The sequence below is a fragment of the Opisthorchis viverrini genome (assembly GCF_000715545.1).
Source record: "Opisthorchis viverrini unplaced genomic scaffold opera_v5_341, whole genome shotgun sequence".
Taxonomy (NCBI): Eukaryota; Metazoa; Platyhelminthes; class Trematoda; order Opisthorchiida; family Opisthorchiidae; genus Opisthorchis; species Opisthorchis viverrini.
The window spans coordinates 3,015-20,964 of record NW_008751984.1 but is presented as its reverse complement, the minus strand read 5'-3'; the positions used below and the strand labels follow the sequence as shown (position 1 = coordinate 20,964).

The 17,950-nt window shown below is 45.5% G+C and overlaps 1 protein-coding gene across 1 annotated transcript; it reads right to left on the bottom strand.

Annotated features, from left to right (window-relative positions):
- Positions 1 to 280: 280 nt before the first annotated feature.
- On the bottom strand, positions 281 to 12,768 carry T265_10030 (hypothetical protein; the record flags this gene model as incomplete). The annotated part of the gene is made up of 9 exons (XM_009176278.1): positions 281 to 595; positions 2,733 to 2,883; positions 6,007 to 6,101; positions 6,682 to 6,891; positions 9,030 to 9,250; positions 10,035 to 10,368; positions 11,676 to 12,006; positions 12,311 to 12,387; positions 12,432 to 12,768. The coding sequence occupies 9 exons, from the start codon at positions 12,766 to 12,768 to the stop codon at positions 510 to 512; spliced, it is 1,842 nt and encodes a 613-aa protein (XP_009174542.1).
- Between the last annotated feature and the right edge of the window lie 5,182 nt (positions 12,769 to 17,950).

Here is a 17,950-nt window from a genome sequence, read left to right as displayed (position 1 = left end):
TAATTATGCCAGGATAGGAGTAGGACTGTTGAGACAAGAATGATGTGAACGTGACTTCAGGTGTTAATAATAATGGTACATTATTTTGAAAAGGTATCTAACGCGCAAGTTCAATAAGGGTATGTACCAACCTGGATGTTAGACACTGTTCGAGGAAGTGTGAGGAAGTACCCAATCAACTGCACATTGACGATATCTCCTCCACTTACAAACTAATTACCAAGCTCGGCGAAAGGATCAGCGGCCATCGGCTCGACCACCAACATATTATATCAATCAACAGCGTTCTATCTATTTCGTACTGTAAACAATAAACGAGTCAACATTGGTCTAAAAATAGAAAATAGAAAATTCTCAAAAAATAACAAGATCAGACACAGAGTGAACGGTCTGTGAAAGCGAAGAAACAAACAGGAAACTGGCGCGAATCTTGAAGAACAGGGAATTTAACAAAAATATAACAGCTCCAAGGATTATCATCACAATAGTCGTCAATACCGGAATCCCTACTACTCCTCGTACATTCGGGCCATTAGTGCGCGCATAAACTCAGCTTGGGCCCTGAGGATCGTTGAGAAATCTTCAATACGTTCTTCTGCAAAGGGGAAAACAAATTTTTACAATATAGGTTACATTGTCAAGTGGTAAAAAAAGTTTTCAGAGAAAAACAGTATAAACGGTGGATGCGGAAAAAACAGTACAGGAAAACGGCAAGTCATTGCAGAAAGCTTAGATAGCTTACTTATGGGTGCTATCAGACGCCCAACTCGGCAAATGTGTGCCAAATATTTCATCGTTGTTGTAACGATTCCCATACATTCTCCACATAGATCGTCAATGTAGATAGCACAGCGATTCCAACTGCCGCAGACGAACCCATTACAGCCAAATGGGTCAGACTCTGATTCAGAGGCTACGGGCAGGGTCTCCGAACAAGACCCTACATCCTACCACTACGTTGTAGGTTAGACTTTTGAGTCAAAGGCTCAAGGTGGGCTACCTTAACCAAAACTCCTTTTTCATTCTGGTCAACCGCGAAGTACGATTCCTCCTTAAGGTGTTTCATTCACTAACTGCTCCCTGCAAATCCCTTGACCAAGTCCTGACCTATTTAGCTGTTAATCACCTAACCGTTGCTCCGTGTCTAAGCTTCTATCCAGTGAAATGAAATAAAAAAGTGACCTCAGTATATTCAAGGGATCCTGTCCATATGGTTGCTTTTAACGTCCATACTGTCAAAATGGGCAACAGAAAGCCCTTGCTCAGGTCCTGTAATTGATAGACATATGTCATAACACCGAAAATGCATACAACAGCCCAGTTTCGTGATACACCTCAAACCACTCATTGCGAAACCGGATTTCTCGCACTAGTCTTCCGGTGTCTTGTGGTCCCGACACATTAGCTCGTGGTATCTACAGCATGGGGTTGTGCTTAGTTCCATCGCTGAATGAGCTTTACTGGACTGGGTTCCAGTAAACAGTTGTCTTTGCGCTCTTAGGTTAACAGGTTCAAACAAGTAATGGGCCGCCTTTTTCGTTCATCGTTTCACTGACCCTTGGTGTTCTAGGGCCAGCCGATCGTATCAGCTGATATAGCAGTAGCATAAGCCTACTCTATCTCCTGGGCTTTCACTGTCCACAACAGTTCTCGTTTTTTCTTCGGCTTTTCACTATTTGCCCAGATCAGATTCCTCATGGGGGCGGGATGGCTCAGTGGTTAGAGTGCGATTTTACTGATCGGAGGGTATGTGATTCGAGCCCGATCTCTGCCTCTCGACTTCCCCAGTCTAGACTCTGGCAACCTGGCAGTATCCCAGCCCTCAGGCTTCCTGGTAACATGACGGTTGGACACCGCAAGGGTACCACAGCTGAACGATTCCAGATCAGGTGATTCAATAGTCCAACCTGCTCGGTCGCAGGATGCTAGCCTAACCTGAGGGCACAGGGAGTAAGTTTCTGACTCCTGGTGCTGCTGAGCACAGCAGAAACCCTTTGAGCAGCACCTTACTCTGGTTTTAAAGGCATTTTGACTGCAGTTAATAATGCACCGGCGGTCGCATACAACCGTTGGGAGATCTAGCGGTTTTTAGGTTTCTCTAACCCACCCTTCGTCGGGGGAAGCAGCGTCGCTGCTTTCATAAATATGGATATGCGGGTCGTTTGGGGGGATAAGTTACTGCTCTCACATTTCCATCGCACAGAACAGTACTACTTTACCCACAAACATCCCCGGTTGACTTCTCCCCTTGGGTCCTCCTGGCAAATTAGCACTTTGTGGAGCGAAGTTCCAGCTAATGTAGCCGCGGGATCCTTGCGGCACTCTAAACCACCTCAGTGGCAGCTAAAAAATAGTTGACCAAGACACTACCTCATTTCTCCGTATGGTGTGGCTACAGATGTTTGCCTGGTCTACCACCAGTTCCCAAAAGCGGTCACATTCCTATGAGGCAAAGGAGGTAGAGGAATCTGCACCAATGTTGCGCTATGATGAACAACCTGGTTGCAAGCGTTTCATCTCCAGTTGAGATGACACCAGTAGTTGTGTAGGAGGGTGTCTGATGATACTATTACCCCACACAGCGTAGCGAACAAACCAACAGCCAACACTTGAAATCAAGACCCTGAGAAACAACACACTGGGGCACACACAGCCACTTAAAACGGATGTGTGATTAACAGGTGGACAGTCAACAAATACGAGAGAATATATTTATACGAATGTAAGCTTACCTAGTTCATCTGTTTCATACAAATCAACTATAACATCTTGAAACGCGCGCGCTAATTGGTCCAGGAAATTACGTCTATGGGACAAAGGAACTGCTCGACAGGCTTCATCCAAGAGAACAACCAAGTCCGTCAAGGGTGACCGGATTTTAACCTAAAATGTAAAACAACCGAAGAGGTGATACACCCCCCCAAGTCTACGGAGAAGTGACTTGAATTGGACAATGGCTACAACGAACGCCAGTGACACCGACTGACCGAACTAAATGTGCAGTAAGTTTATTGTTACACCAGGTAAGACCACATTTTGGCGGTTAGGGCGGATCGAATCCATGAGTGCTGCCCTATCCATCGCCGAACTCACAAGTGAAAAACAAACAGACAGCCAAGAAGCTTCGAAAAATGGTGGGAGATTTTTCCGAGAAATGGCGCGCATCCGGCAACATTTTCGGGAAATACCGCATCATTTTGCTCTCCTCTTTGGGTTGCGTGGCGGAACGTTTAACATATTTTCATTGGGAGGAGTGGTGTCTTCTCCCAAGCTATATTTCTTTCGGGACCAACCAGTCCCCCACTAGCCCAATTTTTCGTCAGCAAACACAGCAAAGATATGGGATGAAGCCTTGGAGCGATAAAAAATAAATCCTTGATAATAAACACAAGGCTTCCAGGTGCGTATGATGCCATCGGTTGACATCACCATACGCCGTTTCATGAGTTACCGACGATTCGATTGAGACATCCATGTCAACCGATTATTCCAGGTTGCTCAATCTATCGCGAGATTCAAATGAGTAAAACATAGCACCACTGAGAAGTTCTGTTTGGGAAAGACACAGAGACAGATCCGTTGGGGTGGTAAAGAACGCTGAACAAATGTCTCAGTCCACCGGAGCTGTTGTTGGAATGAGGCTTCCTAAAGTCACAATCAGCGACTTGTCTTTGCTCACCATTTGTGGACCTCCACTTACTTACGATATTTTAATGCATGGCGTTGAGTGTTTATTCCGAGCATTGACTTCCACATCGGACCCAGTATGACGGATACCTTGTGCCAGATGACTGCGCCTCGAATAACATTAAGCACTCGAGAAATACACTCATCTGCAAATCAATTTGGTTTTGGTTTCAGTTGAATCTCTCGTTTATGATGCCCTTCAGCTGAATGTGCTGCGCACAGTCCGCCTCATAATTCAGTTGGCACGATATTCGAGATATCGCAGTATATTTTCATAAAGGAAACTACTCACAAAGTTGCTGAAAACTCTTCGACAGCCCACGACCGGTTTCGCCCTTCTTGGGGCTCATCAGGTAGGCGCAGTCCCCGAGTTTCCGTCAACCTTATGATCTACTTGAACCCAAATTGCACTGTTTTTTTGAGAAATACACTCATCTGCAAGCACTGTTTGTCCTTTCTTCAGTTGCCGGTCTTTACACGCGTGATCCCATACCAAACATTCTTACTTGTTGGGAGTCGTCTTGTCCGACTAGAACAACCGATGGCACACCTTCGAATGAAACGTCTCCCTCGTTTTATCTAGTGCTCTTCTGTATACCCCTCCACATCTATCACAGATTACTTCGAAAATAAATGATAATGGTAGGAGTGCAGCAAAGGCGGTAGCTGTGATGCAAGACTGCTATTGGCTGCATGACACAGACATTTCTGCCAAGGTCACTAACCTTTGGTTGGTCTCGTCCCATCCCGGAAGACGCAGCTAGCAACGCGACTGATTTGACTGGTAAGGGTTCTCATGTATCGAGTCGTGGACTAGCCATTCCTGGATCTTTATTCGACACAGGGTTAGGTAAAGACGGTTCTATTAGGCAAACGGTTCTCCGACATATGAATTACACGGGCTAACCAGCGTAAACTGTGGGGTGTGACCATCGGATCTAACTTTCCTGAAATCCACCTGGCGTACTTCAGCATTGCTGAGCTGATGTTGTTAACAGATCCGCGCTATGCTTCGAAGACACCGACAGTCAAACGCAGAGACATACAGTATACGGTAGCCGAAAATTTGAGTTGATATACTACCTAACCTGCGCTCATTGTCGGCGACTCAATTTATTCAGACGCACTTGTGGGAACCGATCAGCCGGAGCAACTTAGCGCAAGACAAAAACTGCCTAACAAGCAATTACCTCCCTTACATTTGAGATGTACCGTTGCTGATAATAAAGGCAGTTGCCGGGGTCACAATCAGTAGGACAGACAGCTCGCTGGGTCAGAAAAAAATCTGTTGGACAACTCAACTACCGACATGCATACTCGCGCCGGATACAGCCTCGCACAGTAAAGTCCACACAACGGGTTGCGCTTGAGGTTCGGTTCAATTGTTGGACTACTAGTGTTGTCTCATCAGTTTTTAACCGAGTGAGGACTGTGTGTAAAAAAGTAGACCATCCAAAACCGCAACGCCTCACCAGAGCTTGCCAATTTAACACATAGCAGTCTAAGTTTAGACAAAAAAAACGGATAGCAAGAAAGCAGGGATTAGTGTGTTAAAACGTCAACCAGGCAGAATACTGATCACGGTTCTACGACCCAACATGAAGTTCGACTAAAAAACAGGCTGGAGAAACCAAAGGTCATTCGGAGGATGTTCTATACAGCCAACATAACAGTCGTACTTTAGGCACCAGCACGTTTGAAGAACCAACCTGCAGATAGGACCAGGGATAGTGTTTGTTGAACAAATTTCGACAACTGCATAAAATCTTGAAGAAAAAATCAGCCACACTCAAATCGGCACCGACATGACCGAAGGAAAAAATTAGGACTCAAGAAACGCAGACGAATAAGGGCCAGGTTAGAAGTCATCAGGCGTAGGACACTTACAAGATGAAAACAAAGCATAATTGGAGAATGTCAAAGCCTTCATGCCACAGCAATTGAAGACCGAGATCGTGCAAACCACCAAACAGAACGGAAGGCGTAGAACTGGTGAGCGTACAGAGAGCGGTATTAGATCAGCGGATTTGAAACCAGAAGTGAAAAACCAAGGTAATCTACAATAAAATAGCTATCATTCAGCTACAACATTTTCGGTGCCTAGATGCTATACCACCCGAAGGAAGCGAGAGGACTGAGATGATGTTAGATTTCCCAGGCCTAGATAGGGACAGTGGAGATACCGAGATTGGGTTCGAACCGCGGACCTTCCGAACACGAGAAAACAGGCTCCTAACAAGTTTGGGGAACTGAAAAGTGTGCTCGTAAAGGGACCGACAGGATGAAAGCAAAAGATAAATCGGCCTAGGGAAAACGTACTCGTACTAAGCATAGTGAGGTCAGAGTGACAGCCAATTCGCCCACTTGTCCAGTGACTGCTTTTTGCCTGATTAGCATCGAAGTCAGACGCGACCCTGAAACAAATTATCGAACAGGAACCCATTAGGATTTACGGAAAACGAAAACAAACAACAGATACGAAAACTTGGGACGGAAACTGGTGCAGGATTTAATCCGAAAAACATGTCTGTGATCAGCTTTTTATTTCTTTTATACATTCGTACACATAAATATATTACTATAAAAGTCAAGCTTTAGCACACTCGGTGTCTGGCTACCATGCCACCTGTAGGAAGTACGAGGGCTGAGAAACCGCCAGGTTGCCCAAGCCTAGACAGGAGCAGTTGAGATTCCTGGGGGTTCGAACCCCGGTACTTCTGCCAGTAATTCTGCGCCTTAACCAATAAGCTATCACGGACCAACCTGGAAATAATATCATTTCCGTCCAGTCCATATGTTCTGTCTCACTTCATCTGTTGTTCGTGCCAACAGCTTTCCAGTTCATACTATGTGTTAACCATAAGAAGACGACCCACTTCACCACGTTAATTGATACGAACGAAACAATGGGCTAGACCGGTTTTTGTGAGGACAGACTATTAAGTACTGGGAATGTGAAAGAGGAATATAACAAAAAAAGAACAATTAAACAACCTGATGTATAAAGCAGACAGGCTACATTTTCGGCGAGCCACTCATCAGGCATCACAATGATTTCGTTCAGAATGGACAAAGTTTGCTCAGGGGTCCATGCTCCAATTTCCAACATATTCTGTAGTACGCTTCCCAATTCACCAAAGCAGGCTGATAATTGTTCCGAATCAGCGGCCGTATTTTCACACATTGTGCGCCACATCAAACGTCCTGAAAGAAAGGCGAAGAACAATATTTACAGTCCGAACCATAGCAACAGCAAGGGTAGGTAGATTAATTTCAGCTCGGTTTACAGCCTCCACAAACTTAAGGTATAATACATTTCGACTTTCTGACAACTCTATATGTAGATGAGTTACGTTTCTTTGAATCAGTCTTTCTCGTGCGTCGTTTTTACTTGAAAATAATCAAGAGTGGCATATGAAACTATCATGCATCACAGAATTTCCCGTAAATCTTCCGGGCTACTCCACAGAAGGTGCTGCAGCATGGCATTATACGCTGCAAGTTCGATGGAACCCAAATATATTGTCGCGACCATTACATCGACTGGACAGATGTACGACCAACCGTTCGCGGATCAGTAGGCAGGCTCCAAGTGACCAGACTGCGGACCAATCGGGATCGAACGTTCCCAAATCGGCTCTCCTCGCTCCTTGCGGAAAATGTTGCGATAGCCTTACTGATCAAGACGTCACAACCTTCCTTTGTCCTCATTGAACTTTGAATTAAGCTTAGCCATTTTCTAATATACTCGGAAGCAGTCTAAGCTACAGCATAGCCGTCGTGAATCACAATACAAAGTTACCAGTGACAGCAAACAGACAAAGAAGAGGCATCCAGCTTGAACACATTTTTTTCACGGAATCCTTCGACAAATAATGTATACAATCGCAACCATGCGCCGTTATCCATTTTCCCGGAAATAAAAACCATTCTGCTGGAACCTTATGGGTAGCCAAGAAGAACAAACTTCCAGTCTAACATAATTTTCGTCTAAAATACACGGTGAGTTTCATGTGGAAGATTCATGCTAGTCATTCGATGATCAAGGTGCTTCTACAAACGTCCTTTGCCATGAGGACATCATGAACTCCGAATCGATAACACAAATGTGGTTCTACCGAATTAAGACAACCGACTTAGGCACTCATATGATCAACAGGGACGAAAATATCAAAGCAGTTTGCATGACGAATTAGTGAGGATAAACGTTGATAGCAAGTGTCTTTCTCAGTGTCTGCACTGCAGTCTGTGTGATTATAAGCTGGAATTACAAACGGGCACAGATGTTTAAGTTGAATGGCATCAGGCATGATTGGGTTGGATAATTAAACTACAACGCGTGTTCAACTGTAAAGTTGGGCTTAACTCTCATATCACACACACCAGGAATCCTCGATTGAGGGCCAATCAGAGAGAAGAATCTGATACAGTTGAGTAGGTCCCAGCTGGTTCAAGTTGCATGACAAAAACTGAGGCTTCTATGAGGGTTTCTAGGACACAAAATGTTATGGTAAAAAGGGTGTGGGATCCCATTGAGTAGTGCTGGTTTGGACATTGAAAACGTCCATGTGGAAAGCTTATTTTTGTTGGTATTAATGCGCGGCGGGTTGAATAAGATCAATTAAATAATCCTGCAACGCGTGTTTGTAGAAGGGTAGGGCATCAATGAACACAGAATGGTGAAAGTAACAGATAGTTCCCCGTTAACCAGGCTGAGAAAGCATATTAGTTGGCGTATGCCATCTTGAGCCATTCGCCCACAAGGCAGCATTGGGCGCCTAGTCCTCGACGTCTAACTCAACAATAAACCAGAAGGGTAGCAGGTGTAAGATATTCCCGGAAGAAACTGTCTGGCTTGATAGTTTGACCCACTTGGATGTGGGCGCTAGCCTAGCCCAAAGACGCGGGGACTAAGGCATACAAGCCTGACTTTTGAAGCAGTTGCGTTCGGGTCTGCATTGTCCATGTTGTTTTTGGGTATAACATTTGCTAACTCCTCATCTGGGGAAGACAGCATCGTTGCTGCCAAAAATATGGATCCGCTGGTTGTTTGCAGGAAAGATTCTACTTTCATTACAAGCAGTATGAACTTAAGATCAAAGATCACCTCGTGACATGATTATTCGCATTAAAAAATTAGCTACTTTTTGTCCGGCTACTACCCTTTGGCCTTCCCTGTAAAAGAAGTTCCACATCGTGGAGCCAGCGTGATCATCGCAGCAACTAAACCCGACAACCGCTTCAAAGTGGCTATTCTGACCATTTGACCATCACCAAACCATCAGCATCATTAGGTACATACAAAAAAAAACTCAGGCATCAAAGTGTCAAAAGTAACTCACCTTTATGCATCGGACCATAAAGAATGAAGAGTATGCGAGCCCGATGAACTATTGGATATGAACTCAGAATATGCAGCAACGTTTGTGAGGCGGCCCAAACTGGTTGTGGATGACTGGATACGCGAACTGGTTGAGAAGCGACAGTGTAATAAGAGGGCCGAGTGATGATTGGGGCCGATGTGGGTATTTCAAATAGGGCTGAGACGTCTCCATAGCTACGACTGAGATACAAAATACGGACAAAAATGAAGGAACAAGAAATCGACGTAATTGATAGTAGCAATGAACATCTCGGTGCATCTTAATATTGGACTAGTTATATAAGGCGACGGTCCTTCTCAAAGATGAGATATCGGGATCAGGCAAAGCCAGTCGCTTCCTAAAGGGATTCGTTCGCTTTACATATGATGTTCATATCACCACACGACTTCAAAAGTGGACCGATCAGAATTACATTCAGAAGATTTTGGTTAGTGTAAAGAGATGAGCACTCAGCGGTGTCACGTGGTACGAATGACTGGTTGGGGACAGCGTACACAACAGTGTTGGATTGAAACGACTCAACGTTAAAGAAAAAATGTGTAAGCGGGAGCTGCCATGAAGACGAATAACCACTAGATCACCGGTGAATCGGGCCTCGACTCACATTTTTTGTGCAGCGAACAAACGCGCAGCCGCGATAGTCCAAACGGAACATACGTTGGCTGCAACTCAAACCAGGATACAATTGAAAACTGAATGAAATTCGAAGTGGGTAGTTGTCCAGTTTGAATTCTCCAAAACGAGAATGCCACAGAAAAGGCAAACTGAGCCATCGATTCGGTGCATGTGATTTGATACGTTGAATTTCGTTCTTATGGTTAATGCACACATTCCCTACCTCACATTTACTCTACTGATCACCTATGACAAATCTACAGCACTTTACAAAGCCCAATCCGTGTGACTACAACTCGTTAACGGTGGAATTACAAGAAAGCGTACGAAATAGACAAGCAAACTCACTCGCAGTGAGATGGGAGGAATTGATTTGTAGACGAACTCGATGTACTTGTGCTTTGATTGTCACCGATCGCCTTACCGAAGTGGCAGAGTGAGAGACTGCTATCGGAAGATGGAGTGACTGCAAAACATTGAAGATTTGCTTCGGTTCTTACATCACGATTGTTCGCGGACAGAACTTCCAGGTGTGAAGTCGAATGCAGCAAATGTTGTCCAGTCGAAATTCTTTCGGATAAACTAGGCTGACGCTCTTGGATGGGTTGTGGTAAAGCGGCCGGATCCAGAAATACGCGTCGAATGAACAATCTGAGAGTAAGTTCTGAGTGAAGATCTTTTCCTAGGTGAGAACACAGGTAAAATATATAATCGTCCAGCCGTAACAACCTTTCAGCGCCTAGCTGTCATGTCACCCGAAGGAAACACGAGGGCTGGGGTACTGCCAGGTCGCCCAAGCCTAGACAGTATTCAAGATGCCCAGGTCGGGTTCGAAACACGGACCTTCCAATCAATAAGTTCACGCCTTGACTTCTGGACTATCTCTTGGCGACCATAATGAACAATGCAGATGATCTGTTGCTAACGCAGACAGTGCGTTACACTGCGTATAAGTCATTTAGCGGAACTCCAGTTGCTACAGTTGTTTATTAGCTAGCAGTAGGTAGATAGGGTTGAAAGTACTGGCAAAATGTGTTAATTTGAAGGTACAACCAGCGATAGTTTCGATGAAGGAGCACCATTAGCCATGCATGTGGGACGTGCAAATAAGCGCTTCTAACTACCCATTCCATCCCAGAGAAACAGCCGTCACCCATACGCCTAAAGCCGGTGATCGGTTGTCTTACAGCTGACCACCGGATAATAGACTAATCACCTTCAATTCGTAGACGGCGTTCCGATATTGGAACTAGCCAAGCACCGCCGTGGGCGGATTACTTACTTAAAAAACCATCTAATGAACTTATGTACGAACGTTTTTATGCTACTATTCTGTATCACGAAACTTCGGAAACAGGATGGGGAATCATTCAAAGCATTCAGCTGTTTTCTGTACATAACGAGCCCACCTTCCTGACTGGTATAGTGATTTCCAGAACACTGCAGTGTCATTGATAGTTGATGATAAATAGTTCGAGGTTAAAAGCGTCGCAACACGGCAAAGGACACTACTCTTTCCTACTCGTCAAGATATGTAAAGTTATCGGTTATAAAGGTCACAGATCGAACTTTCGATTATTGCTACAATATTTCGGACCAACTGGCTACAATAGACCGCATTGAAGCTGCCTGTAGAAGGAAGACCATAAGTAGACGGTTGTACATGGTGGCCTTTCACGAAACTGACTAATCGTGGATTACAAAATATTCGAAAACGCCGAAAGTGCAACGCCGCCTGGCTTCAAAGTATAACGAAGGTCGATTAAAGTGACCCTGAAAGTATGTACAAGAGTTGACCTGGAAGTGGGATCGCTAAACGGATGCCAGAGAACACAACCATGAGTTGTGGTTCAACTTGGGATCCCGGACAGATAGTGAGATGTTACAGACGAAAAGGCCAAGAGCATGGATAAGTCGCGTCCACATCTGCGGTAGACTGCAATGGCTTAGCGGTTAAGAGAGACAACGAAATAGTGAGCTAGAACTAACCTGGATTTTCACACACCACGGCTGTCAACTTTCGCCAAAGGTTTTCACTAAAACAACAGTGAAAAAGGTCGCGGAGCAACTTGTCTTTGTGTGGTTCCGACCAATCAGAAGTGAACTCTCGGAGGAAATGCCCGTAGAGGAGAAGCGCCGGACACCGCAAATATCCGAAACGACATGGAACTCGTCGTGATCCACCAGTAGGCGTTGGGTTCGAGAGGACGGGACCATCCGCTTCGGGCCGTCCTCGAAGATAATCAGTATCGAGATGACACATGTGCTGAGCACAAGGCAATGAGAAGAGAATGACAAGACTAGATATACCGGTAGCAAACTGTTACTGTATTCTGTATTATATCATTGCTTTACAGCAATCTTTGCTCGATTTCTCCGTCAGTAATTCTAGTACTAGTTGGCCCTAAGATGTTCATGTGCATACCAATGCCACCTGAAACAAAACCGCGCATGGAGACTGTCGAGTGCCGTACGAATGGATCAAGCCTTTGGTGAATGCTACGATATCATCCAGGCAGAACAAAACAGACATCCGCTGTAAAAACTGCGCACATATTGTGCAAAATGACTAAATAACGCAGGAATACTTGTTCAAGTAAATAATGAAAAACCGAATAACTTACGTTAGATAAGTGGCGTTCCAGAATTCTAGTGGTAACACACATTGGGAAATCACAAGCTAATTCCTTGAATAACAGACCTGTATGGACATAGACACATCAGCATACATGAACACACGCTTACCAATTTTCTTGTATGTTTCACAGAGTTGTGATACGTGCTTCGAATACGTGTCGTACTGAATTGAATGAGGCTCGCGAAAATCTCGCAGGAGAACGCACCGACTGGTGTTAACAAACACCTCAATCAGAACTTTCAACTGTGACGAAGCACAGCTTAGAGAGAGCAGGTCGTCCAGATTTAAAAAAGACAACACGCGATGTATTATTTCAACAGGTAGTTTTTCAAGTGCACTCAGCAAGCCCACTCTTTCACGTCGGATTGGGTCAGATAGACTTCGGCGCAAACGTTTTGATTTTCGAGTGCTTCCTATCCGAGGGCATGTCAGACACCGCTTCATTTGAAAGCTACCGTATAAACCTGAAAAGTATGAGATGGACAAATTATCGGTTACACTGAGACATGTTATGGATGGCCACCTTATTTCGGACGTCTTAAAGTGCCTACACATGAGAGTTCACCTTTTCTCAGTCAACGAAATGTATCCATGCATTCAAACGCCTACGTTAATGATTTCAGTTGTGTCGAGTATTCGCTTGACACGGATAACCTTGTACCAACTTCTTGCGGTTCAACGCGTCAAGGTTCTTGGTTCACAGGTACGGCAATAGCGAGCAGTTGGGTCATGCATTGGAGGCGGCAGCTATGATGTAGGAGCATTATGGACTACGCGACTGGCCGATCCTTATCAATGTTTTAAACTACTAACCAGTCCCCACCACAATCAGATTAGAGCTTACAATAGCATGACGACTCGTGCACCTTCACGATCCATTGAGCTATACCGGGAGTGACCTCAAGGCTTACAGTGTATCTCATGCGGGGATGGTCGGTGGTTGAAGGTCATACTGACACGGTTACCTGACCCTCCAGTTTTCAAATTTAAAACATGTGGCAGTTTGCACTTTAGAAATCGGGATATTCTGATGGACTTAGGGTAACCAACTGTCTTGCGGTGAGAATTCTGAGCCAAGGAATTTGAATAAGAGGTCTTAAAGCTACAAGCACATCGGTCTTGCATACAACGAACTGACTGTCAATCACACCCGCCGCCTTTCAGCACTCGCTCTACTGTTTCCAAGGTAGCTTTTAACATATGAACTCTAAAGCATATCAGCCTTGGTGCATACCCTCGATTTTTTATTGATAGATAAATGTGGCATTTCCGGAGCGGGAATACGAGATCCAAGTAATCAGTCCTATAGCAAATTCGCTGCATAGGTGCTACAGACTGAGATCAGGCAGTGGGTTCGACCGGCATTGTTAAACCTCCCAGTTTCCAAGCTGAAGTTTTCTCAATTGACAGAATACCATGAACGGTAGTCTGTCTCACTGGCAGAAATCTTAGCCATTGTGTGTATGGTTTGTGTGGTTCCTGCATATGCATCAAACAACTACAGCTTCAATCAAACAACAGAAACTTTCACAAGGACCACAAATATCTCTACGTGGGAGTTCACGCGCCACTTCGGTCAGTTCCGAAAACCGACAAGATTCTCTTGCTCGGAAGCTTCAGTTTACGTGTCGTCGAGACCATGTCCCGTGTTCGGGCATTTCCGGATGTTATGGCACCGGCAATCTGAGCAGTTTGCCATCAACAACAGGAAACTTTGCCTAGAAAAGTAATAAACTACCACATAGACAAGCACAAACAGCGGCCACTCTACTCGATTACGGTACCACTCGCCAGGAAGATCCTCCATTACACGAATTATGCAAATGTCTGTGAAACATACCACCGGCTTGCCCAAACAGAGCATAACATCCAGCTTCGTACGCCAAACTACGCCGGCCGCAACGGCGAACGCGTAAAGATTGACGGAAAGCATCTGAAAGATTCGAAAACCAGGTCGATGTACCAGTATCGAGTGGCCTCCGGACTGAGCCTACAATCCACCGAGCCCGTTATTAGAAGCGTAGCACAACTTAGATCATTAGATGGCAGCAGTCAGCTAGATCACATGTGTCCAGGACGCGGTGACTGGCCTGATGACAATAACTAGCGTACGAAACTGTCAGCACTTAAAGAAGAACAAAGCTCTTGTCTTATTAATTGACAATCTGGACAGCGAGGTCAAAAAGTATAAGTTAAAGCTGCCCCGAAATAACCTGAGTCGACTGCATCAGGGGAGGGTGATGAAGGATGCGAAGTGATTAGATCAAGGCATTTGCTACTCGGCGGTGGAACAAAGAACTTAATACTCGCTAAAAGCCAAATACCAAGCGGGCCTAACTCTACAGAATGCTGACAGGGGATTAAAACCAAATGTCCTCCGCAGAAATTCTGCGCATACGGAGCGACCACTTCAACGAACTTCTAAACCAACCGACTGGATTGAACTGGAAAGACTACCTCACTGTGAGACGAAACTTCCATAAACCTTGCGACTATCGAAGAGATAAAGCGGTCCGACATGCATTTGTAGAATTGCAAGTCAGCCGGGAGAGACGTGGTTGCCGTACAACTGTTCATGTATAGCAATCTAACAATGGAGAATGCGCTTCCTCAGTGTAGCAACTGAGTGTGCCAGGGAGAGGAAGCAAGACTCCTAAAAAAATACAGATGTATTAGCCTGATGAGCAATGCTGTCATGATTCTAACATAAGCGATACTCAACCGCTTAATAACCAGTGGTCGAAGCACCTTCCAAAGAACAATGGGGACCCCACGCTGATTGCAGCACAGGGCCTCAAAGAGTCTCGCAAGGCATTACCAGTCGTTCCATGTCCTCTTCATAGATTTCACCGAGGCCTTCGACACCATCAGCAGGGAAGTTCTCGGACTTTCGGTTGAGTTCATTTTCTCAGCAATAAGTCACGTACCAAGGGTACGTTGGTTCCAGGTGCTGGTTTCAGTCACTGGAAAACGGGAGTGTGGGGGGATATAGCCAAGCATTCGAAGCGACGTCACGATCGGTTAGTTTGGGGACCTGGACAGCTACGCGCCGAAGAAAACAGCTTTGATGAACGAGCGCCACTGATTGTATGATTCAGCTATATCTGCCAGTGTCATTAAAAAATAAAAGGTAGTCGTTCAGCTGTGGCACCCTCTCAATGCCTAGCAGCCATGCCACCCAAAGGAAGCAAGAGGGTTGGGATGCTACCAGATTGTCCAAGCCAAGAAAAGGAAAGTCGAGAGGCAGAGGTCAGGTTCGAACCACGGATCTTCCGGTCAATAAATTCGCGCTCTAGCCACCTGACCCATCCCGCTCCGTGTCACTAATCATTAGTGAGTTGGGTCACGAGGTCCCCATCCGTGTGGTCGACAGTCGTTGATCCAACTGATTTTGCTGGTTAGTTGCCATACTCCGCTGCCAAGTCAGAGACAGTCCACCTCTCGGTCACTTCCACTTAGCACAGCGCTAGATAGAGAGACATTTGCAAGGCAAACGGTCCTCTTGCATGCGGAGTACAAGTCCTGACAAGCGTAACCTACAAGGTGTGAGTAGCTCACCCACGTGAGACCATTCGTGTATCCCAAGGTGTGAGTAGCTCACCCACGTGAGACGGTTTATTTTTACTAAGACCATTCGTGTATCTGACGATTGGTAATCTCATGTTTCCCCCACACTGCCCATATTTATGGAAACAGCGATGCTACCTTCTCCCGAGAGACGGGCTAGAAAACATCGGTTCAAAAGCTGCAAATTCCGACCACGCGTTCGTTCGGTTGCTCGTTCCTTCGTTTTTAAGAACTGCGAAATCTGTCGATAAATTGCAACCGAGAGGCTGGCAGATCCGGATGTTAGACGAATTGACAAAAAATAGTCTTCTAGAGTCTTTCCAGCTGCTGCAACTTCAAACGCGAAATCAGGTTGAAATTGGATCGCCACCTTTGTGCAGTGTTGTGGTATGGCGCTACCAGGCCCACCCCAAGGTCTGGATATTAGACAGAACAGTGATACTGCCTGGTTTTCGAGGAAATGTCTACACCGGTCCCGAAGATAATTTGGCCCGATGAATTAAAGGACGTCAACTGAAAGTGAGCGTGCTGACCGTGGGACCGGGTGGACTCGGAATGCAATGAAAATCGAAGAGGCCCAACAATGACTAAAGTGGTGCGACCGTCTTGTATAAAGAACACCTCGATCACTGGGGGGAATAAATCGAACAACAATACGGCAGTGAAGCATCAGTGTTGAACACTGATATCATGCTGTCGATTATGATGATGATGACTATTTTAGTGACCACTCACTACCACTCATTTGGATTCTACAGATCAAGTAGAACCCTAGACGGTGAAGCTTAAAAAACCCTGCGGCCTCGGAGGTCTCTCAAGAGCAAACGAGTTCCTGCTCCGGAAGAACTCCTATCCACACTGCTCAAAGATTGGGTGAAGTCCTCAGCCAGCGCTGATCTGTTCGCCTGCATTTGGGGAAAAGAGAATGTTTCTGACAACTAGCTAGAATTGATAATATTACCCATTTTCGAAGAGGCTTATGAGTCGGATAATCACATGAGGATCAGCTTGCCGCCGTTCGTAACGAGACCCTTAGCTTCACTTGTCCTTCGTTGCCTTACGGCGGCCGACAAACCACTGACTTCAGAGAAGTAAGCGGGATCCCGGCCTGGTAGAGGTTGCACTGACCAAATCTTTACATTCCGTCAGGTGCTAGAACAATGCCACAGGTACAAACGATTGATAATTTTAGTTCTCCTGAATTTCCAGGGCTCTTTCAACTCAGTTGACCGGTCTGTTTTACTCCTCAGGAAGGAATGCCAAAGAAACTTGTGAACATACTAAGTAGTTTGTATTCCCAAGCTTCCGAGCACATGAGTGTATACGCAGATCTCTAAACAAAGCGGTGTGTCGAAAGCATGCCAATTCTATCCAAACCTATTTGATTTCGTGGTCGAATATGTATTGAAATGAATACTGGAAGGTCTTAAAAACTTGGTGTTCAAATAGTCTACGAAGAAAAGACTGTCGTTCTGGTCTTCAAAGAGATGAGGGTGCTTTTGGATAAATTCACAAAAGCCGTCTTCGGCACAATTTGTAAGTTCATGCTCTTGGACATGCAGAGTAATAGAACGCGTAGGTTCGTATCGGCGAAGTCATACCGAGGACGTTAGAGAGAAACTGTTCGCGCAAACGATAACAACCGCTTTGGTGTAGCACCTCCCTTCCCACCTGAAAACAGCGCAAGGGCTAAGATATTGCCAGATTGCCAGGACGACGGGCCTTCTGGTCAGTAAGTGGGAGCCATCTCAAGCCCGATTGTGCAACGAGGATATAACCTAAAGAGTGTGCCCATCACCACAGGCTGCGTTGTTTAGGCCGTGTATTGCGCATGCGGAACCATCGTTCGTGCTCATTTGGGTGCCGGAAGAAGAGAGGTAGTCGTTTTTTGATCTGACAGAGAAGGGCATAAAAGATAGTACGAGTTTGCATACCGTCGCCTTACAGGATGGGACCGCGTGATCTGCACTGAGCCTGATTGGAGGCTGCAAGATATGATTGCTAATCAACGTCAGTGGCGTCCTTGTTGTCATGTTCTGTCCATGTTGCCTGAATAAAC